Below are 24,218 nucleotides of genomic sequence, written 5' to 3' on the forward strand. Positions count from 1 at the left end.
CTTAAGATTACTCTGACCACCCCTCTGTCCATTACAGGAATGGCCAGGCCAAACCTTAGGGGTTCTGCAAACCCATGCACCAGGTTGCAGTATCACTCAGTCAGGTTTGGCCCAGCTACTCTTCTGTCATGGACAGGAGCTGCTGCTACTCTTTTGAGATGAGTATGTGGCAGGCTTGGTCCCCAGTTCCCCCTTACCTCTGCACCAGGTTGGGATTAGGGTTGTGGTGCCTGCACTGTGAGTGCTATATGTAATGGTGGGTCATGAAAAGACAAAATGCAGTTGGTGAGTCATCTTAGTAAAATGTTTGGGAACTCCCGGACAAGACTAAAGATGTTTGCTTTCAAACCAGAGAAATTCTATTACCATTTTGTTATTGCTAAATATAAATAGACAACACTATTTTATAAGTTTGAAACTAACTTGCTGTTACAGGCTCGGTTTTGACATGCCCTGTAGTCTGGCAAAACCTAACTAAGCTGCCTGAAATGTCAGACTTCTGCTTTGTGCTGTCTTTCTTAAAAAAAAAAAAAAAAAAAAAAACTTGGATGAGGCATTTGGGAGGCAAGACAGTCAGAAGTTGAGGTGGTTTTCACTTCTGAAACATCTTGCTCATGATTTTGTTGTTGCAGTTTTGATTCTAAAACAGCTTATCTCCCTCTGTGGAGATAGAGGTGGTTAGGGACTATTTAGAAAAGCTGGACGTGCACAAGTCCATGGGGCCGGACGAGTTGCATCCGAGAGTGCTGAAGGAATTGGCAGCTGTGATTGCAGAGCCATTGGCCATTATCTTTGAAAACTCCTGGCGAACGGGGGAAGTCCCGGATGACTGGAAAAAGGCTAATGTAGTGCCAATCTTTAAAAAAGGGAAGAAGGAGGATCCAGGGAACTACAGGCCAGTCAGCCTCACCTCAGTCCCTGGAAAAATCATGGAGCAGGTCCTCAAAGAATCAATCCTGATGCACTTGCATGAGAGGAAAGTGATCAGGAACAGCCAGCATGGATTCACCAAGGGAAGGTCATGCCTGACTAATCTAATTGCCTTTTATGATGAGATTACTGGTTCTGTGGATGAAGGGAAAGCAGTGGATGTATTGTTTCTTGACTTTAGCAAAGCTTTTGACACGGTCTCCCACAGTATTCTTGTCAGCAAGTTAAGGAAGTATGGGCTGGATGAATGCACTATAAGGTGGGTAGAAAGCTGGCTAGATTGTCGGGCTCAACGGGTAGTGATCAATGGCTCCATGTCTAGTTGGCAGCCGGTATCAAGTGGAGTGCCCCAGGGGTCGGTCCTGGGGCCGGTTTTGTTCAATATCTTCATAAATGATCTGGAGGATGGTGTGGATTGCACTCTCAGCAAATTTGCGGATGATACTAAACTGGGAGGAGTGGTAGATACGCTGGAGGGGAGGGATAGGATACAGAAGGACCTAGACAAATTGGAGGATTGGGCCAAAAGAAATCTGATGAGGTTCAATAAGGATAAGTGCAGGGTCCTGCACTTAGGATGGAAGAATCCAATGCACCGCTACAGACTAGGGACCGAATGGCTAGGCAGCAGTTCTGTGGAAAAGGACCTAGGGGTGACAGTGGACGAGAAGCTGGATATGAGTCAGCAGTGTGCCCTTGTTGCCAAGAAGGCCAATGGCATTTTGGGATGTATAAGTAGGGGCATAGCGAGCAGATCGAGGGACGTGATCGTTCCCCTCTATTCGACATTGGTGAGGCCTCATCTGGAGTACTGTGTCCAGTTTTGGGCCCCACACTACAAGAAGGATGTGGATAAATTGGAGAGAGTCCAGCGAAGGGCAACAAAAATGATTAGGGGTCTAGAACACATGAGTTATGAGGAGAGGCTGAGGGAGCTGGGATTGTTTAGCCTGCAGAAGAGAAGAATGAGGGGGGATTTGATAGCTGCTTTCAACTACCTGAAAGGGGGTTCCAAAGAGGATGGCTCTAGACTGTTCTCAATGGTAGCAGATGACAGAACGAGGAGTAATGGTCTCAAGTTGCAGTGGGGGAGGTTTAGATTGGATATTCGGAAAAACTTTTTCACTAAGAGGGTGGTGAAACACTGGAATGCGTTACCTAGGGAGGTGGTAGAATCTCCTTCCTTAGAGGTTTTTAAGGTCAGGCTTGACAAAGCCCTGGCTGGGATGATTTAACTGGGAATTGGTCCTGCTTCGAGCAGGGGGTTGGACTAGATGACCTTCAGGGGTCCCTTCCAACCCTGATATTCTATGAAGTCTGGATTTGTTTAAAATTTGGTCTTGGCATATTTACGTGACTGTGGTGGGGTGAAAGAGAAGGAGGTGGGCAAGGCAATACATGGGTTGGAAGAATTTTGGAAAGGACGGGGTCCTTATGGTTTGTTAGCTTTGCTTGGATTTCTGACAGAGCAGTTTGATTGAGAATGGTGAAGCCTTGCAAAAAATCTCCATAGTGGAGCTAAAAAGAGGGACACCGTTAACTGGAAATCTAATCATGTCCATAAACTACTGTAGTTTCTAGTAAAAAGAAAAGGAGTATTTGTGGCACCTTAGAGACTAACCAATTTATTTGAGCATAAGCTTTCGTGAGCTACAGCTCACTTCATCGGATGCATACTGTGGAAAGTGTAGAAGATCTTATTATATACACACACAGCATGAAAAAAATACCTCCTCCCACCCCACTCTCCTGCTGGTAATAGCTTATCTAAAGTGACCACTCTCCTTACAATGTGTATGATAATCAAGGTGGGCCATTTCCAGCACAAATCCAGGGTTTAACAAGAATGTCTGGGTGCGGGGGGGTAGGAAAAAACAAGGGGAAATAGGCTACCTTGCATAATGACTAAGCCACTCCCAGTCTCTATTCAAGCCTAAGTTAATTGTATCCAATTTGCAAATGAATTCCAATTCAGCAGTTTCTCGCTGGAGTCTGGATTTGAAGTTTTTTTGTTGTAAAATAGCGACTTTCATGTCTGTAATCGCGTGACCGGAGAGACTGAAGTGTTCTCCGACTGGTTTATGAATGTTATAATTCTTGACATCTGATTTGTGTCCATTTTACTCTTTTACGTAGAGACTGTCCAGTTTGACCAATGTACATGGCAGAGTGGCATTGCTGGCACATGATGGCATATATCACATTGGTGGATGTGCAGGTGAATGAGCCTCTGATAGTGTGGCTGATGTTATTAGGCCCTGTGATGGTGTCCCCTGAATAGATATGTGGGCACAGTTGACAACGGGCTTTATTGCAAGGATAGGTTCCTGGGTTAGTGGTTCTGTTGTGTGGTATGTGGTTGCTGGTGAGTATTTACTTCAGGTTGGGGGGGCTGTCTGTAGGCAAGGACTGGCCTGTCTCTCAAGATTTGTGGGAGTGTTGGGTCATCCTTCAGGATAGGTTGTAGATCCTTAATAATGCATTGGAGGGGTTTTAGTTGGGGGCTGAAGGTGACTGCTAGTGGCGTTCTGTTATTTTCTTTGTTAGGCCTGTCCTGTAGTAGGTGACTTCTGGGAACTCTTCTGGCTCTATCAATCTGTTTCTTCACTTCCGCATTTGGGTATTGTAGTTGTAAGAATGCTTGATAGAGATCTTGTAGGTGTCTGTCTCTGTCTGAGGGGTTGGAGCAAATGCGGTTGTATTGCAGAACTTGGCTGTAGACGATGGATCGTGTGGTGTGGTCAGGGTGAAAGCTGGAGGCATGTAGGTAGGAATAGCGGTCAGTAGGTTTCCAGTATAGGGTGGTGTTTATGTGACCATCGTTAATTAGCACTGTAGTGTTCAGGAAGTGGATCTCTTGTGTGGACTGGACCAGGCTGAGGTTGATGGTGGGATGGAAATTGTTGAAATCATGGTAGAATTCCTCAAGGGCTTCTTTTCCATGGGTCCAGATGATGAAGATGTCATCAATATAGCGCAAGTAGAGTAGGGGCGTTAGGGGATGACAGCTGAGGAAGCATTGTTCTAAATCAGCCATAAAAATGTTGGCATACTGTGGGGTCTTGCAGGTACCCATAGCAGTGCCGCTGATCTGAAGGTATACATTGTCCCCAAATGTAAAATAGTTATGGGTAAAGACAAAGTCATAAAGTTCAGCCACCAGGTTAGCCGTGACATTTGCTCCAACCCCTCAGACAGAGACAGACCTACAAGATCTCGATCAAGCATTCTTACAACTACAATACCCACCTGCGGAAGTGAAGAAACAGATTGATAGAGCCAGAAGAGTTCCCAGAAGTCACCTACTACAGGACAGGCCTAACAAAGAAAATTTGTGCTGGAAATGGCCCACCTTAATTATCATACATTCATCATACATATCAGCATTGTAAGGAGAGTGATCACTTTAGACAAGCTATTACCAGCAGGAGAGTGGGGTGGGAGGAGGTGTTTTTTTCATGCTTTGTGTGTGTATAATAAGATCTTCTAAACTTTCCACAGTATGCATCCGATGAAGTGAGCTGTAGCTCACGAAAGCTTATGCTCAAATAAATTGGTTAGTCTCTAAGGTGCCACAAATACTCCTTTTCTTTTTGCGAATACAGATGAACACGGCTGTTACCCTGAAACCTGTAGTATCTAGTGTTACCCTTGCCCCTGAGGCCCCCTGGCAGTTTTTGTGGCCTTATAGGCACAGTATCCTGTTTTTTAAACGTTTTTTCTCTCTCCTGCTATATAAAAGACTTGCAAAAAGAGGAAAAATGACTATACAAAAGAAATAATGAAATTGACTACACAAAATGGAATCAAATGCACAATGTAAACAAACTAAAAACAAAGTGCTTTTCTGTATTCTTTGGTGGGTGTAACAAAAGCAGCATTTTTTGTTCTTGTTTTTTCAGATGGAAGTATGATATTTTTTTTTATGTTGGTGTTTCTTCAGTATGTCTTTCAGTTCCTGTAGGGGGAAAATGTTCAACAGCTATTGGTGTAATTGAATTTGTCTTGTGAATTAAAAAAATTAAGATATTTCTTGTCTTAAATTTATCAAAAACTTCATGAAAGACCGGCAATGCCTTCAGCTCACATGTGAGGTGTGATAATTACGTAGGGTGAAAGATTTTTGATTCTCCAATATGTATTTTCATGCTATCTAATTTTAAATGTTACCTTAGTTAAGAATTTCCAGGCTTTCCTTTTTTTTTTTTTTTTTTTAAGAGATTATTGTTCACTTAAGGGAAAACACTTGAAAATGTAAATATTTACAAATTTAACTCAGCTTAAATTCATTGCTTGGGAATTGTGGATGACTCCGGATGTGGTGCAGGTAGCTGTAATCACTTAAAGGCAGGATCTTTCTGGGAAAATGTGCTGTCTGTATATGCAGTAGGTAATTTAGTGTGGAGATTTGAATGAAAATTGAATTATATCTGCAAATGTCTCACTTTAGAGTTCTGCACTTAATGTGAAAGTATAAGCACTTGCATAACATTTTTTCTCATTAAAGCATTTAAACATTAAATAATACTTGGAGTAGTCCTGTAAGGGGAGATGCATACTGTTGTCAGCCAGGACTAAAAACTTCAGATTTTTATATCATTCTTAGAACACATGTCTCTTCATTCCTAATTTTGAAGTAGAGAGACTTATTTTCATTGTTACATAAATAAAACTACATTTCCCCCAAGCTCTTATCCCCATGAAACTGAAAACTGAATGCTTTTTCATTGTTCTCAGATCCAAGGGTTTGGGTCTGTAGTCACCTAGGCAAATTGGTGAGGCTTTTTACCAAACCTTGTCCAGAAAGTGGGGTGCAAGGTTTTGAGAAGTATTTTGGGGGGAAAGACGTGTCCAAACAGCTCTTCCCCAGTAACCAGTATTTGTTTGGTGGTGGTAGCGGCCAATCCAAGGACAAAGGGTGGAATATTTTGTACCTTCGGGAAGTTTTGACCTAAGCTGGTAAAGAGAATCTTAGGAGGTTTTTCATGCAGGTCCCCACATCTGTACCGTAGCGTTCAGAGTGCGGAAGGAACCTTGACATAGGGAAACTATCACAGCCAATTATTTTGGAATTATGGCAGTTGCTCCATAGGTAAAGCTGCACTGAATTTCCTTTTTATCAACTTGGTTTTGGCCCACTTACCTAAATTATTAAAAAGTCATTGGCCTCAATATTGTTAGTTAGAAAAAATTATAGTGGATTGACAAGATGTTTCTGAATTGACACACTAAATGTGTACATCAGGATTCAGAAAGTCCTGTTTCTTCATCTTTCCATAGCAAAAAAAAATCTGAAAGGGGAAAGAATCTAGTTTATTGACTTCTGAGATCTAGCTATCTAGTGCTCACGAACAAAATTAGTTGATTAAAGTCAAATGTCAAATGTTTTTAACTTTTGTGTTTGGAGCGTGAGCTCAAATAAACTTAATACTGCATACTACATGATTGCTGGAGACATGAGTTTTCAATTTTTAAAAAATAGTAAGTATCTAGCTTTTTCTCTAGGTTAGAACAGAGGGCTTTGGCAGTGGGAGAATTGTCATCACTGGGAAGACTTTGTCAATGGAAAAGGTAGCTGATAAGGGAGAGTGAGGGACCAGTCATTAATTTTAAAGTCTAGCCCAGGCCATGTGGAGCCTCTTTTTGCTCTGTTCCAGTTCCTCCCTATCCTGTACTGGTAGCTTTGATGCTATTTTGCAGATGCTGCAAGTCTGACCAGCTGCCTGTTTTGGCATCAAGAAGGAATTTTTCTTCCTATAGAAGCCAAATTGGCCAAGGCCTGGGTAGTGCAGTTAAATAGGTGTGGGTTGAGTAAATAGCGAAAGTACTTGGTAATGATATTAATTTGTCGCAACTTGGCAGTCAGTTTCCACTGGGGTTGAAAGGAATGGTTCCCAGAATTGAAAGACCTGGGATTTTACTAATGGGCCTTGTGTTTATGATATAAGGGGAGATCTTCCTGGGGCAGCGCCCCCCCCCTTTAATATCTTCTGTCCCCCTTGTGGGTAGGATTAGGGTGATAGGACTCAGAAGAGCTGAGTTCTAGGGGTAGGCTGTGGAGTGTCTACTCCAAGTTATGGGTTGTATGGTAAAATCACTGTAGCTCCCACACTGGACCCATTTAAAATGCCTGGTATGTACGAATATAGGTGACAGGGCAGGTAGCACCCCTCCTCTGTGTTAAGCTGTAACTTTATTAAACTTATCACTTAAAATCCATCCCTATGTTTGTCCTATTTTGCCATCATATCCAGATCAGAGAATTTTTCCACTCAAAGGCTTGTGGGGTGGGAAGCGGCACATGGCAACGCATTTTTCAAGTCTTAGTATAGGGATTTTACCTTTTTCTGCAGTCCTCAAAAGTAAGTAGGAGAGTATACTCTACAAAACTGCCATCTTACCCAGTCTCCCCTTCCTGTGGACCTCCTGAATAGGGGAATGCTGCTCCTGCAGACCTTGAAATACAGTAGAACCTCAGAGTTATGAACTGATCAATCAACCACATACCGCATTTGGAACCAGAAGTATGCAATCAGACAGCATCAGAGAAGGAAAAAAAAGCAAGTACAGTACTGTGTTAAATGTAAATACTTAAAAAAAAAAAAAAGATTTCACAGGATAAGGGAACTCTGCTTGTTTCATTTAAATTAAGATGGTTGAAAGCAGCATTTTTCTTCTGCATAGTAAAGTTTAAAAGGTGTGTTAAATCGATGTTAAGTTGTAAACTTTTGAAAGAACCACCATAACGTTTTGTTCAGAGTTATGAACATTTCAGAGTTACGAACAATCTCTATTCCCGAGTCGTAACTCTGGGGTTCTACTGTAGCTGTGTGGAGGACAGAGACTAGAGAACGTGGTATGTTCCTCCTTTCTGTGGACCTTCTAAGATCTGCAGAAGAGGTATATTTTCTTCCCTATCACAACATCTCTAATTCTCACCTCCATGTGAGATGGAAAAGACATGCAATGCCATAGTGTGTCCGAATATTAATATATAGTCTCTTTAATGAAAGTATGAAAATATCAAATGTTACTTCTATATCTTTAGATTTACTTCAGGAAAGCAAAGGTGCTGCATGATGCTGGGTTTGTAGGTGATGCCTTACAACTGTTCCTACAGTGCTTATCCCTTGATGAGGATTTTGTTCCAGCAAAGCTAGAAGTGGAAAAGGTAACGTGGTATTTATAAACTTTGCTGCTCTTTCTCTTAGGTGGCCCACTTTACCCTAGAATCTCAGTCTTCAATGTATTTATGCTCATCATGTCTGTATTTGTAAGAAGATGTTCAGCTAAAAATTTGGATGACTTTATTTTCACATATCTAATTTTCTGTGTAGAGGAGAGGGTCCTAATATGCTTGGATGCAATAAGAGTTCTTGTGCCCATGTATTCCAGAAAAATCTTTTTTATTTTTATTTTTTTAAGTTGGGTTAGGGGAGAGTATATATACTTAACCCAGTTACAATTATAGTTGGTACAGTTTTCAAGTAAAACAGGCATCAGATTTTCACACTTTCCAGTAGATGTCAAACAAATTTGAGTAAGAAATCAAACACTTGAATCTTTTCATTCTATGGAAACAAATATCTGCACTATCAAGTTTGCACAATACAGATTAACATTTTTACAGAACTGCATCTTGTTTAGTTACACCTCACCTAAATAAGAGTTGGGAGAAGATTATCATCACTTCCTGTAAGGGGGGGAATTTAAGAGCTTAACTTGTGTATAAAGATAAGGATATAAACCTTTAATTAGGAGAAGAACTACTGAACTGAACTTGTGCTACAGCTGATCATAAGGTAGAGAATAAGATGAAGGGTATATTTAAAACAAGAAATTTTGATATAAAGTAAGCTTCTTCATGGTGGTTATGTAGTTATATTAACTAAAGTTATAGCTGAATCTTTTTTCCCCCTAATCTTAATGTTAAGATGTTTATCTTATAGACATTGTATGATTTGCTGTCACCAGAAAATGTGAGAGAGAGTCTGAAGGAATCTACTTGGACTTCACCTCATATTCGAAATAAGCCTTTTACACTTGGTTCTGAAATGGAGGAGTCTGGCTGTAATCTACAGCTTTGTCCAGAGCAGGTAAGTAAGGAAAACCATGTAGTATTATATATATTTTTGTCCCTTAGTTAATAGACAAACTCAGGGCATCAGAACTTAAGCTTTTTATCAAACTTTTATTAAGCTTCATATTAAGCTCCAGACATAATATGCTGCTACACCTTTCTTTCTGCTAGTTGTAGACTTTTCTGTTGGATTTCATGAATCAGCTAGAAAGTATCTTAATTTTTTGACAGTTCATAAGACACAATCTAGTGAACTTTTTCATTATTTAAGGTTTAACGCTAATAGCTCCAAAATAAAAAGGGTATTGTTATAGATTTATTTTCCAGATAACAATAATTCTAAATTTCTTTTCCCAAATTATTTTCCCCTTTGAAGGAAACTGAGGTTTTTAATCCCTTTTTTTTATTTCAGCAGGTGCTTTCTTGACCTGCCAAATTCCATAAGTTAATCATTGAGTCTGGCTGTGCAGTGGAGAAGTTTATCTGAATTTGGCTTCAACTTATTCATGTTCAGCTGTCATAAATGATTAGCCTCAATTTGAAAATGAGAATAAGTACTATTAACTTTGTTCATTTTATTTCTGTAGAATTTAGACGTGTCCGAGATAACAGTGGAGTCTTTCAGACGAAGCCTAAATCGTGTACAATCTGCCCATGCTCTTAACTCCACAGAAAAGCTTGCTAAAGGAGATGGATTAAAAAGGGTTTCTTCTGAACCTTTGCTTTCTGGTCAGGAAAAAAGTGCTCTCTTAAAAAGGAAGCTTTCCCTTTCAGAACAGGATGCAATCATGTGTGAAGATGGAAGAAGCAAACATAAAAAACAAGGAGGTAAATAGCCACTTAATGTCAAGATTAAACATACTTATTTTGATTTGTTTTGTCTTCAAACAGTATCTTCTCTTGTTTTTCTTAGAAACTACAAAAAGGGATACTGCATTTTCACTGGTTTGTGGAACAGTTCCACAGCACTTAATCGATGTGGCAGATTTTGAATGCTCTCTGTGTATGAGGTAATATTTACTATTTGTATAGTATCTTCTATATGATATCTGCATTATAGATGTGGGCAGATACCTTTTATGTGTAAACTGAGGTAAAGAGGTTATGACTTGCCTTATTGTCTGTTTTATTTGAGAATGGTGGGTGGGTGAGGTTTGGTGGGTGGGTGAGGTTCAGTGGCCTACAATGGGCATGAGGTTATGCTAGATGACGACTTCCATCAAACTGGATTCTCCAGAGGACAAAGAAAGTTGGTCCGTGGGATTGTGGAATACTTCTGGTAGATTTCCGGAGGACAAATCCAGTGGAGCTGTGTCTATATTGCAGAGCAATAGGGCTTGAACCCTGGGTCCCAGTTTGACTCTGTCTTGGATCCTCCACCACTGTGGGGTCCTGGGACCCTTGGTCTGAGCCCTTGGTTAGTGTGATGTTCATGTAGATAATAGGAGGGGGATTAGACTTGAGCCTGAGTTCGAATCCTGGGCTTAGGTTGCAGCATAGACATAAGGAGTACCTAGACTTCTTGGGCCTTTGCTGTTACCCATATTAGAGTTGCAGACTCGTGGCTATGTCTACACAGCAGTGCAAGCCTAGGCTCAAATCTAACCCTCTTTGCATCCACACACCAATTGTACTAAACTAGAGGTCGAACCTAGGGTCCCAGGACTCTGCATTGCTAAAGAGTCTGAGCCCATGTTAAGCTGGGACCTAGGGTCTGAGCCCTGTTGCTTTCTTGTGTGCACGTGTCCCTGGCTTGACTCAATCCCAGAAGTCTTCCAGATGCTCCCAAGAGTTCCTTGGGGAAAACTTCCTTTGTCCTCTCTATGCTGACAGTCTGTGGTGCAATCTGTTGCCACACCACCCTTCACAGAGGGCAGCAACTCAGGTCAGTGTTAACCCATTGTCTACAGAACACTAGTTTGCAAGCACATTGTCAGAGAGCCTATACGGTTTTTTATGGAGAGTGGTCAGAAGAAGCTTTTTGCAAAAAGAGCTGCTTCCTGGTCACAATAGCAGAGCCAGATTTTGGTATACACTGCCTTCCCTTGCACACACAGCCCCAGAGGGGCCCAGGAGCAAGGGCCAGAGAGCAGAGCAGGGTCTAAGCAGCTGCCCTGCAGGGAAAGGGAGCTGCAGAGCTCCTGGCTCAACATGGCTAGGGAAGGATGATCCCCCTCCGACCCAACTCCCCAACAGCCCAGGTGCTCCCCCTCCCTGCAGTGTAGTCGCTTGATCCCTGCCCTGCTCTCTGCCCTCTTCCTCGCCTCCAAACCTCCCCTTTCTGGAGCTTCATGTGCAGGAGTGTTCAGGCAGTGTGTGCTGTCAGGACGGTGAGGTGGGAGCCAGCCCCAAAACCTCCATGATGCCTCCTGCGGCAGTGGCTTCAGCTCCTCCTCGCTGTTGTGAAGAGCTTGCCCAGGGCAGGGAGCACAGCTGATCGGTGGGAGTCATCCCTCCCATGGATCATCCCTCCCCTGGCTGTGCTAAGCCAGGAGCTACATATGTGTAGCAGCATATATGTAAACACTTGGTCCTACTTGGCTCTCTGTTCCTTGCTCCTGGCTCTCCTGCCCTCCTTGGGGTTGTGTGTGTAGAGGGGTCAGGGCAACATGCACTATGAGGGTATTGAGTGGGAGCCCCCTCCTGCCCGGGGTGTGGTGGGTGCAGGGATAACAGATCCCTGGGGTGTGCTGGAGCACACTACACATCAAGCCCTAGGGATTCACTTCACTGGCAGCAGCTGGGCTGGGGTGGGTGTGTCTGTGGGTGTGTTTTTCCTCTGATACCTACATTTTATATCAAACTTCAAAACAGAAAAATAAAAAACTGAATAAAAACACCTTCATTGAGCATTCCATTTTAAAAATTAAGAATTGCAAAATTTCATTTTTAATACTTTGACAGTCCTGGAGACTGATGTCCTAATTATCTTCAGAACATGTGCACATGGGCATTTTCCTACCAATGTGACACAGCCTATAGGCGGAGAGCCCAATTTTCAGATTAGATGGTAGTTCAGTATAAATTTTTCCCAAACTGCAGTCATTTCTACTGAGACAGCCACCAAAGGAGGCTAGGCCCTCTGGGATAGGGTTACTCTGATTTGTCTGTGCACTGCAGAGTGAGTCCCAGAGCCCTAGGTTCGACCGTGGGTCAGAAAATCCTTAAATTAGGGTTAAAATGCAATGTAGACACCAGTCAGCTGATTCGAGTCCCATTAACCCATGGCTGTCATTGCTGTCGACGTACCCTTGGTAGATGAGTATTGGTAAGGACAGAATATTTGTATTTAATTTTATAGGTGTGACACAAACTGATAATTGAGTTAAAAATGGTATTCTATTCGTAAATGTCAACAACACAAGAAAGAGAAAATGTCTTAAAACTAGACTACACTTTTTTTATCTAGAAGTCATTTTGTTTTGGTGGATAAACTGACAAATACTGTTTAACACTTGCACCTAAATTTAGCCTTTGGGTTAAGGTATTGGTTGAGATTCTCAAAGCAGTATAGGGGATTTACACATGTATTTTCTTTGAAAATCTCACCTCCTCTTTTAGTAGATAGGCTTCTTAAGAACTGCAAATCTTTCTGGTATGTCGTATAAATATACACCATATGTTCTAAAGTATTAAAAATCAGAAGTAGTTATTATGTGTGCAGATGATGTTGGTTAAAGTATACGGTTTATCATGACCATTGTCATATCACATTAAGTTAATGCTTTAAGGAAGCACTGTCTGTGTTTGTGTAACTTATTTATATTAATATACTTTTAGACATTAAATATTTGAACCTAGAAATGTGATCAAATTAACTATGAAGCGCAGAATACATTAGGTTGTGCAGTGTTGAGAAAATGGAAAATACACATTCAAAAAAAGTTCTAGCACAAATCTTGTATTTCTAATTTTCATTTAACTTGTCTATTTTCTTATAGTATAGCTAGACTTCTTTAACATTTATTTAAAATATGTTAGAATCACTGTATCAATTGTTGACTGACTTGTTTTAAAAAAAATTTCAGGTTATTTTTTGAGCCAGTGACAACCCCTTGTGGACATACCTTCTGCAAGAATTGTTTAGAACGCTGTTTAGACCATGCCCCGCAGTGTCCCCTATGTAAAGAGAGCTTAAAAGAGGTAAATATTCAGAAGACCTATTAAACTGTAGTAGAAGGAACTTCATACACCATCACACAAAACCCAGATGACTTGAGTCCACTGAAAGCTTGGATGCGTTCAGAATCCAAAAACCCAATCGATTATGTATTGATGGTACTTTATGTGGCCACTGAAACATGAACACATGATTGACTCATGCTACAGAATTAAAACATTACCAACTTCGATACCTCGTCAATCAGAGTTCTCCTGCCTACTCATGTAATTTTTCTATCACATTTTTCTTTGTATTTTTTCCTCTCTTGTGGCTGTGGAAAGGCTGGGGAAACTGACTAGGCAGAGGAAATATTGACACTGATTAGACACACGTCTTGTCAAATGTACCAAATAAACTGAAAAAAGTAGAGAATTCATTCTCTTTCCGTTACAATAATTTTAGAGGTTACAACTAAGACTGCGGGAATGTCTTAAGTTTACTGTCTCTTTAATACTGTTTTGTTAGGACAGATTTTATAGTCCCATATCTGTTTATAGTACTTTTTAATTAAAAGTAGCTCTGAATTTTGTGTTAATGTTGTATAAGAAATGGTTTATGGTAAATATATAATTTTATTTTATTTTAGTATTTGGCAATTAGGAAATACAGTGTCACAGTACTACTGGAAGAATTAGTGGTGAAATATCTGGCAGATGAATTATCTGAGAGAAAAAGAATTCATGATGAAGAAACTGCTGAACTCTCGGAGTAAGCCTACCATGTGTATTTTTTTTTTTTTTTTATCCAAGGAAATTTGAAAGCAAAATTACTGTATTTTTGCACAGTAGCATTGTAAAATAGTGTCTATGGGTGTTCCACTTGAGATGTGCATGTACCTTTGATCAGAGATTTTTGGCAGCAGTGTACATTCAGTCTGCATATGTGCCCCAGTTATTCTCATGCCCTGTACTGAGGATATATAGGGCTGCAACAGATGGACCGCCCTCAGTTCTTTCTAGAACAATTCTGCCCAAGACAGAGACAGGACAAGGCCATGGTCGTTGTCATTGCACCAACCTGGCCAAATCTAGTGTAGTTTCCTTACTACCTTTGCCTCTCCTCCATCAGCCTTCCATCAATGTCCAGTCTTCTCACTCAGGACTTGAGGAATGTTCTTCACCCCAAACTGAACACTGTGGCTCAAGGCTTGGTATCTAGATGGCTCTCAGGGTTAGCGCACTCCTAAGGAGAAGGATATGAAGTCCTGCTGAATAGTAGGAAAGATTCTACCAGAAAGACTTGCCTTCAGAAATAGAAAAGATTTTACCACTGGTGTACTGACTGGTGTACCAATCTCTTGTTGACTCCACTATCTGAGATTCAGGAATATCTTCTTGCTCTGAAGAAAGGAAATCTTACTTTGGGTTCAATTAAAGCTCTTGTAGTAGCCATCACAGCACTTCATTCTCTGGTGGAGGGCTTCGCGGTATTTGCTCACCTTGCAATTTTGCTACATCAAAGGATTATCTAATCTTTCCCAAATGTCAGATACCCCATTCCCACCTGGGACTTAAACTTTGTTCTTAACTTTCTGATGGAGCCTCCCTTTGAACTGCTAGCTACCTGCTTGTCTCTAAATCTCTCCATTAAAACAGCCTTTTTAGGCCCAAAGAGTTGGCAAGCCAAGAGCTTTGATGGCTGACCCTCCATATGTTCTCTTTTTAAAAGAAAAGACATCCCTTTGACCACACCCATGTTTCTTGCCCAGAGTTAGCTCAGACTTTCACATAAACTAGACAGTTCACCTCCCAGTTTCCTATCCTAAACTCCATTTGTCTAGTCAAGAAGTTGCCCTTTATAACGTGGATGTTAAGAGGCTACTGACCTATTATTTGGGCAGGATTAGACTTTTTTGAGCCTCTGAGACTATTTGTTTCTATTGTGGACACAGCTAAAGGAGTGCTAGTGTCCATGCAAAGACTTTCTAAATTGGTTTCTGACTGGATCCTCTCTTGCTATACAGCTTGTAATATACTATACCTACCTTCCAGATATAAGTCTACATCTGTTGTTCTGCTAATGGATGGAGATTTGCAAGATTGCTTTGTGGGCTTTGGTTCATTCTGTCTCAGGACACTCTACCATACCTCGTGCTTCTTGAATAGATACTGTCACAGGCTCTGCAATTTTACTATCAGTCTTAGATTGCAGGAGATGGGAACTTTGGAACTCAAAGGATACTGCTCGTGAGCCACCTCAAATTGAACACCATAGTGGGGAAGCTTCTCAGATAAGAAAGAAAGGTTACTTACCTTGTTTAGTAACTGGACCTTTTTCAAGATGTGTGTCCCTATGGTTGCTCCACTACCCTCCCTCCTTCCACTTTGCTTCAGAGCCTCGTCTCCTTAGGCTTTGCAGTGGAGAAGGAACCAAGGTCTATCCACAGCTCTATATGTGCTCTGTACAGGGCTTGAGAATAGCTAGGGAACATGTGGACTGAATTAGTGCTGCTGCTGAAAATCTCTGATTGAAGGAGTGTGAGCACCTCAAGTGGAGCCACCCATAGGGGGACACAGCTTGAAGAAATCCAGTTACTGTCAGGGTAGAAATGTTTGTATCATTTGTTAATGATTCTAATGATGGCATTTCATAGTTTTGTGAAGGAACATTAAATATTGGAAAATCTGTTAACTTAGTATTTAAATTTACTAACTTCAGAAAATTAATGAATGTCCTATTTTAGTTAGTATGGCATGAAATTAAAAATAAAACATTTTTATAAGGGTCTCTTAGGTGAGCTCATGATTAGCACCACCTAACATGATCAGGCCCATCTCTCTTCCTTCTCTGTGCCTACATTGCTGTCTATTCAGTTTCAGCTTTGCTACTGTTATAGGTAAATATCCTCATGCAAAGCCTGGGGAAAAGCATACTTCTGAGTTTCCCTCAGAGTTGCGTGATCGATAAAACTGCACAAAATAAACAAAGTTCAAAAATGAGTACTTTCTCTAATCTTTCAGTTGTAATCTTAGGGGTTATCTTTAAGTACAAAACATTCGAATAAAGTGACTTTCAAGTTGTTCCTTTTAATATTTAGAGCCATCTGTCTGTCAGAAAATACTGGTGAGAAACTACCACTTAGGCAACTTACAGTGCAGAGCAAAACACTAACATTCAAATGACCATTTGTGTACTCTGAAAGGCAGAGGTGTAGTGCAAGATATAGGGTAACTTTTAGTGCTAACTGTTTGTGTCTGCTTCTAGCAAAAATAAAAACATTGATTTAAAAAAAAAAAAAAACAGGTTGGAAAAAATATTTGACCAAATCCATTTCATTCCCTCAGTTAGCTGCTACTACTTGAGCCATGTAGTTGTGTAGCAAATTTTACCTTGTATTGCACTGATGGCTTACAGTAACTGCAACTATAGAAACTATCCTCTCACTTTGGTAAAACTTTCACAGATTGGTGCATCTCACAGAATAAGTGTTCTTTCAATGGTAGTTTATATGCTACAAACTACTGAATTTTTTTTCTGGCTATAAATATTTGATCAGAATAAACTACTGTCCACAATACACTTAAATGTTTAAAGAGCAATAAATGTTCACCCTGCCAGGGACATTTTATGAATTCAGGTATAATGAAAATCAACAGACACCCAGCACTACTACTTTATATATATATTTTTTTAGATCACCTTTGGCAAAATAAATGTATTGCAACACTTTTGCTGTTGTTTATTATGGCTTGGCACAGTCTTGTGGTTAGATTTCAAATGTGTATTTAATCTATTTTGGTTTTGTCTTTAGCTTGACCAAGAATGTTCCAGTATTTGTTTGCACTATGGCATACCCCACTGTGCCTTGCCCTCTTCATGTGTTTGAGCCAAGATACCGACTGATGATTCGCAGAAGTATGGAAACCGGGACTAAACAATTTGGGATGTGTGTCAGTGACCCTCAAAACAAGTAAGCATCCATTCTTGTGCTCTTATGAGCTAAGAGTTCTCCATGGTTCTACCCTCTCCCCCCATTTGGATTTCAAAAATGCTTGAAAATTGTGAATTTAGCATTGCTGACAATGCTTCTGGTTCCAGTTTTGCAGATTATGGTTGTATGCTGCAAATTAGGAATATTCATTTCCTACCTGATGGGAGGTCTGTTGTTGACACAGTTGGTGGAAAGAGATTTAGAGTTTTACAAAGAGGGATGAAAGATGGCTATTGTACTGCAGACATCGAATATTTGGAAGATATTAAGGTATCTAGAACTCTTTCTGAGCAGTAACACTCCTCTTAACCAGCACTCTTAGTTTGCTATACCATTTGTTCATAAAGACTCGGCTTCAAATGTTTGGGATTATACAGCAGTTACTGGGAGACATGGTTCTCCTATATTAAAGAAAAATAAAAATAGCTAAGATTTTCTAGACCTTTTGAGATGTCAGATTTATCTTAGAATTGTACTTTTTTTGCCAAATCAATACTATCAACTTTTATGAAGTAAAAAATACTTTTGAACTGGTACATAGCTAATAGGTGTCCAAAAAACCCACCACACCTTATTTAAATTAGAAAAAAATATGTATTGGCTATCCACCATAACTATAAAACATGCCAAAGTACTGATTTCTAGAGTTTAGCTGCATCGGAATTAGAACTTGATCTAAATGTTGTGACTGTAGTAAAGAATATAATAAAAAAGGTGGGCCCATCAAATGTAAATTAAATATGCAGAATGATTTTAAAGCAAGACTCTAAATATGACCTACTTAAATACAATTGTGTCTTACATAATTCTTGTCATGTTGCTATTTTATGAGAGGTATTTGGTCTGAAGTGAGGGATTTCGGTACGACAAGGTTTTTTCTTCTCCTTTCTGCCATTGCCCCTCAAGGCTAGGATGAATGCCGAGGCTTAATGATTGTTACTAACAGTTGAAATGGAATGTATGTTAAACTGATTATCTCATTCTTTGTTGTGTATTTAAGCTTACTCTAGTGTTCTATCATAGGTTGCAGATGAAGAAGAGCTGAAGAAACTGAGAGAGCTTCATGACATAGTATACAATCAGGCTTGTGGCTGGTTCCAAAGCTTGAGGAACAAATTTCGCAGCCAGATCCTTCAGCACTTTGGGCCAATGCCAGAGAGAGAGGAAAACCTACAGGTGAGTGAAGATTTTGGCATCAGTTATTCATTTATTACTTTTTAAAAAAACCTGCACTTTTAAACATAGCAGTTTTTACAGGGATCTGCTGTGTGGAGGATGCAGTACCATCTTCCATTTCCACTAGTTATGTCCATTCTATAAGCAGCAACAGGAGGTCATTCTGCCCCTCTTTTTGTGCTGCAGTTGCTTTGCATGAATCCCTCATTGACATTCTAGGCAGGGCAGGGTAGTGCTTCTTTGTAGATATTTTTATCTACAAAGTTAGCAAAAAACAAACATGATCATCTTTATTTTAAATAGCTTCTTAACACTATTGGTCAAATAGATTTGTCTTATATTGTACCTAACCCAGTTCATTGGTGAACTTTTAATTTTTTGCCCCTAAATATCAAGTGTTCCAGTCTCATCCTTGTGGGCACACTGGATAGTAGCAGTCGTAGGGCTTGTCTTCACTACCGGGGTAAATCAACCTAAGTTACGCTACGCCAGCTGCATGAATAACGTAGCTGGAGTCGACGTAGCTTAGGTAGACTTACCCCTGTGTCTTCACTGCGCTGTGTCAACAGGAGACGCTCTCTGGTCAACTTACCTTACTCTTCTGGGGGAGCTGGAGTACCGGAGTCAACTAGAGAGTACTCTGCTGTTGATTTATGGGCCCTCACTATACCCGCTAAATCGACACCCACTGCATTGATTGCAGCAGTGTGGATCCCAAAGCCCTTAGTAGCTACATAATTACCTCATTGTGGGTACAAATCTTGTAGGTGCAGGAAGTACAGGCTTATCTTTTGCAAGCACAAATTGAACTGCAGACAGAAGTCAGGCCTGAGCGTAGCTGAAAACTGTCCATTTAAAGAAGAGCTTCATTTAGCTAAGGATGTTAAATTGTTTCTTTTCGTTTCAAGTTTCTCCTATGTTACTTTTATATTGGTGGTAGTTTATTCTGAAGACAAGGACACCCAATCTGCAGATATTCTTCAAACACTGATGGCTATATTTATATTAGTACTCATGCTTTTCAGCCAAAGCTTCTGCAAGACTAATTTTGACTACTTGATATACAATAACTTTCAGCTAGAAGTAAATAATACTTAGCATGTGAAGCGCTATATAAATACTCTGATAATATTGCAGATACCAACAGTTAGTGATTATATCAGATTTTAATCCTTTGGGAACTCCAGTGTTCTTGCTTATTGTGTGTTCCGTGTTTTCAGTTTTTTCTGATTTTTCACCGATAAATTGTGTGGTGGTGTTTTTTTGTTTTGTTTTAAATATTAAAGGCGTTTTGGTTTTCTACTGATTTACACCCACTTATTCATTAATTATTTTTTGGGGGTACTTATTTTTGTTAAATTCTAATGCTTTGTGCGATTGTTGTGTCCTGCAGCTCAGAGATTTGAAGCAATTCCACAGTGTAAAACATACACAACACACATGGTAGAGGTCGGAAAATCAAGTTAATATTGCGCTATGACTGGCTCACAAGGAAATGTTGCCTCCTATTTCTTTCTGTCGGTTTAGTGCGACGCTGAATTTAGCCAGTCAATCCTCCACAGATAAAGAGAAAGTAAACATGGGGGGAAAAGGGAAAACTGTCTGAATACCAATAAGAAATCAGTGCTTAAAAGTTTTCAAGAAAAGTAAAGACTGGAATGAAGAGGATGCATCGCGCTGCAGGTATTGCAGCAGTGAGGTCACTGCTCGTGCTGAGAGAATAAAGGAGCACGTTGAAAGCAAGCGATACAAGAAGCTTGAAGAAGAAAGTGGGTTTTGGAATAAACAGTCCATATCAGGAGCTTTCACTAGGGCTATAATGAAAGAGAGGACACAGCATGATTGTGTCAGTTACTTTGTGCGTGCTCTTTGTTTAGTCAGACAACTGCTGCTAATTGCAGAGGGCCCTGTTGGTGACTTTGTGCGACCGTACTGTCCACCAGCAAAAACACTTCCTAGTGCAGACAACCTGCCTCGTAAGTATCTGAAAGAAAATGGTGATGCTTTAGTATCTAACAAATTGATGGAAATGTGGTATCTAGTCTGATTTTTGATGAGTCTGATGCTCTGGACCGTCCAATTCTTGGCCTTTTTGTTTTAGTTCAATTTCAAAGCAAATAAACCCACTTTGTTTTGTGTTTGATGTGACTGTCAATTCCGTACCCCTGTTGTGCCACATCAGTGGATGAGCTTGTACTTCACTGCCTGTCATGTAAATAACGCATGGACCATGCTAATACATCTCCTAGAAGACCTAGATAATCTTGAGATTATTGGTTCTAAAGCAGAAACTCTGAAGAGACTGGCAAATAACCAAAATGACCGGCAGATTCTGCATACAAAGGTAGTGTTCATTGTTGAAAACTGGGAGTCGGTGTGACACACAAAAAACACTGGAGTTTTCTCTGAGTACTGCCAACATATTAGCCAATACAGCTGTTTACCGGATCTTGACAACCAAAATCCAGCTGAATTGAGCACAAAAGCTGCAGGAGAAACATACAGTAAGAGAACCCAGCTGTTTCTGGAAATCCTTCCAACCTTGGAACACAAGAACAAAAAAGTGTTCAAAACCTTCAACACAACACTCCCCAAAAAATGGGAGTTGATCGTGGCCCGTAATCTGGACCCTGAAGAGCTTTTTGTGCCAAAGATTCTTTTTGGAATGTCACCCACTTTTCTCAAGGTGAACTTTGCACAGACTACATCCGTTATGCCAGAGTGTTTCTTCCATTTGCCACTAAAGATATTTCAAATCTGAAATGCTTACATGAACATGCATAACCCTGACAACGTGAAACTGGATGTGTTGGATTTTTGGAACAATCAAGACACGCTTTCCAACTTCAGCAGAGTGGTATGGCAAGCTTTGGGTATGGCAAGCTTTGGGTGTATTCCCTGGATTTATTGGTCTATTGATGATGGATAGTGCTAATTTTCAAAGTTGGACTACTTCCAAGACAGCAAGAGGCTCAACGTGAGGGAGGATACTTTGGAGAAAATTGTGACTGTACATAAACTAGGATTTCTGGAAAAACTACTCTCTCTGAGACAGACAAAAAATAACTTAAAAAAAAAAAGTCAGCTGTACTGTAGTAAAATGTGTATTACAAACTTTTTTGTTCCTGATTTTTTCCCAATTTCATCCCCGTTTTGTTTGGAAAATAAACATAAAAAAATTACCAGAATTTCTTTTACAAATGAAAACTGAAAATGCGGAACACTAGTTATTGCTTAGTGTAGTGCTATAAGTTTAAAAGGGGTCTTTGCACTAACAGTGAGACACAGGACAATTGTTCTGTTAAAAGAGGAAGTGTAGTAAGCTTATTGGTGGAAAAACAAGGGTGGAAAGTTTCATGGAAGTAAGGTATTTTGCGGAGAGGAGGGAGGTGGTTGGCAGATAGGAAGATGGAGACCCTTCCAAAGTAAAGGTGCAGAGAGTAGAGAGAATTGAGAAGAGGGAGTAGGAAGAATGAGAGCAGTTGTGCATGGGACCAGGATTATGTAAATCTTGAAGGTGAGGGTATGGGTCTTGAATTAAATGTGATATAAAACAGGAAGCTAAAGAAGGGATTTGAGGAGAAAGTAACATGGTTGAAGCACCAGAAGAGGAGGATTATAACTTTATTTGACCACTAATGTTAGACTAAACTTTGTTCCATAGTTAGCTTTTGTCTTTTTAAAAAATTATTCAGCATATAATTTACCTTGTGCTAAATTGTTAATTCAGTAATCCAATTCATTCTCTAATTTTAGGCAATACCTAATGGACCAGCTTGGTGTTGGTGGCTTCTAGCTGTCCTCCCTGTAGATCCCAGGTATCAGATCTCAGTTCTCTCAATGATGTCTTTGAAAGAACGTCTAATCAAAATCCAACATATACTCACATATTTTTCTAGAGACCAGTCGAAGTGACTAACCGCCTGGATCTTCCTGAAGAGTTACTCTTTTCTGGTTGTAATCACAGCCGGAGTTTTTGCTGCCTTTGCACATCTAGTGCTGGTTTGAAAAGTGTGATGAATTTGCTTCCTCTCCTCGCCAACTTCCTGAACCATCTGGTTCTTCAAATGGGCACTGTCTTCAACTAGAAGGATAGACCACTAAAGTTGCACATGCAAAAATCAATCCAGCCACAGAACATGGAAAAACTCTACATTATTTGCACTGTGTATGAGACAGTCATGCTAAGACTTGAATTTATTGCCACTGACTTTTTAAAGCTGTGGAAAATGCAAGACTTAAGGCTGACAGTCCAAGTTTACAGCATTAAGGATGCATTTTTTGCAAATAAGAGCTTGCCTCAGATACAACTGTCCTGCTGCTATTTGCACAAATATTTGAAATATAGTATTGAATGTTGCTGTTGGAAATTACTGCTCTTGCTGAACTGTCTTGACTATGGCACCGATTCTTAATTATCTTATAAATATTTGCAACACAGAACAAGTGCCATGAATTATGATTAAATTAGAGCTGGTTTTAAGGAACAACTGCAAAAAAAATGAACATGGTACTTCTGTCAAAGATAATTAAACTGTGAATATGGCTTTTGTACCTATAACTGTACATGTTCAAAGGGAAAATTGAAAACAAGCGTTTAGTACCAGTTACAATTTTATTGGGCTTTTCAGACTGGTGGTCCTTCTGAGCACTTAAGTAGTTTATAGAGCTTATAATAAGAAGCTTTAATATAGTATGCTAGAATTGTGCATTCAGATTTTTTTTAAACAAGCTTAAAGGGTGACTTTAAAAAAAGTTTATAAATTGTTTGCTGCCTCTATGCCTTATTCATATTAATAGTAGAGCTAACTGCAGTGGCAAGGTTAGAATTCATGTTGCCAATTGGTACTTTTGTAATTATCCGTTGGCTGCATATTTGTGAATGTCTGACACATTAGGCTTTCTTGTATGTAAATCATTTTGTAAAATAATTCTTACAAATCTTGCTTTTGCTAATATATTTAATTTTCAAGAAAAGCTATGTTTGTAATACTTGGTAACTTAACTAAATGTTACTTTTTTATAAAATTGTTTTCATACATCTCCATTTGGGGGGGGGGGTCTTACACAGAGCCAGAAGCATTGTTAGCCTAGGTCAGGGTTGCAAGCACTTCATGGACATGAGTATGGCATGTACATTGATTTCTTGCCATCAGTTCCTATTCTGTCAGACCAGACACTGAGGTTTCATCAGAATAATTTGTCTGTCCTGTTTTTAGCTGTAGTTTTGTTTTCTCCTTCCAAATTTAAGAACTTGAGCTTTACATTTTATTAAACTCTGTTCCTTGTTCTGTCCTCAACCCACAGTCGTCTTCAGATATTAGCGGCTCCTCAAATTCGTGCAATTTGAGTATTCTTACGGCCTTATCAACACAACCTGTTCTTTAATGTTATTTGTGGAAAATGCCAGTTTTCATTGATCAGTAGTAAGAAGGAAAGAGAACTAAAGAAGCTTTTTGTTTTGAGTCAAGTTCTTAATACTTTCTGCTTAAAGGCTTTAGTCAGGCTAGGTTCTCCCTTTCTTATTTGCTCCCCTCGCCACCTCTTGTGAGGACCTCTTGACAATATCTTAAAAACTCTAATTTTATTATACCCACTTGGTTTCCTTGGTATTAAGTGGCAGATATTCTTGATGTAAAATTAGTACTTGGCCAGTTGCAAGTATGATGGGTTGGGTCACAGAGACCCCCTTGGAACTGTCGCCTGACGTGCTCTGAGACTACCTCTGAGCCAGTTTTCCCTGCCAGCTTGGGACTGCAGAACCTTGTCTTGTTGAGCAGGACACACAAGCTTGCTGCAAACAGACCCAGCTCTGAACCACGTCCCCCAAAAGCTGCAGACTTAATTGAAAACAGCTTAGAAAGTGTTCCTGTCTCTAGTACCCAGACACCCAGTTCCCAATGGGATCCAAACCCCAAATTAATCAGTTTTACTCTGTA

General features: G+C 40.0%; 1 protein-coding gene across 2 annotated transcripts in view; it reads left to right on the forward strand.

The window, feature by feature from the left end:
* LONRF1 (LON peptidase N-terminal domain and ring finger 1) overlaps positions 1–23,256 on the forward strand; it is a 29,506-nt gene extending 6,250 nt beyond the window's left edge. The window contains exons 3-12 of one of the 2 annotated variants that reach the window (XM_073341956.1): positions 7,979–8,101; positions 8,880–9,026; positions 9,598–9,838; positions 9,924–10,020; positions 13,039–13,153; positions 13,759–13,880; positions 16,924–17,082; positions 17,211–17,373; positions 18,127–18,279; positions 22,036–23,256. In XM_073341956.1, the coding sequence (XP_073198057.1) occupies positions 7,979–8,101; positions 8,880–9,026; positions 9,598–9,838; positions 9,924–10,020; positions 13,039–13,153; positions 13,759–13,880; positions 16,924–17,082; positions 17,211–17,373; positions 18,127–18,279; positions 22,036–22,194 (1,479 nt within the window). In that variant the 3' untranslated portion in view covers positions 22,195–23,256. Of the gene's footprint in view, positions 1–7,978; positions 8,102–8,879; positions 9,027–9,597; positions 9,839–9,923; positions 10,021–13,038; positions 13,154–13,758; positions 13,881–16,923; positions 17,083–17,210; positions 17,374–18,103; positions 18,280–22,035 lie in introns of those variants that run through there. The other variant, XM_073341957.1, reaches the window with a different exon arrangement.
* The last annotated feature ends 962 nt before the right edge of the window (positions 23,257–24,218 follow it).

This window comes from Lepidochelys kempii, chromosome 4 (assembly GCF_965140265.1).
Source record: "Lepidochelys kempii isolate rLepKem1 chromosome 4, rLepKem1.hap2, whole genome shotgun sequence".
NCBI classification, from domain to species: Eukaryota; Metazoa; Chordata; order Testudines; family Cheloniidae; genus Lepidochelys; species Lepidochelys kempii.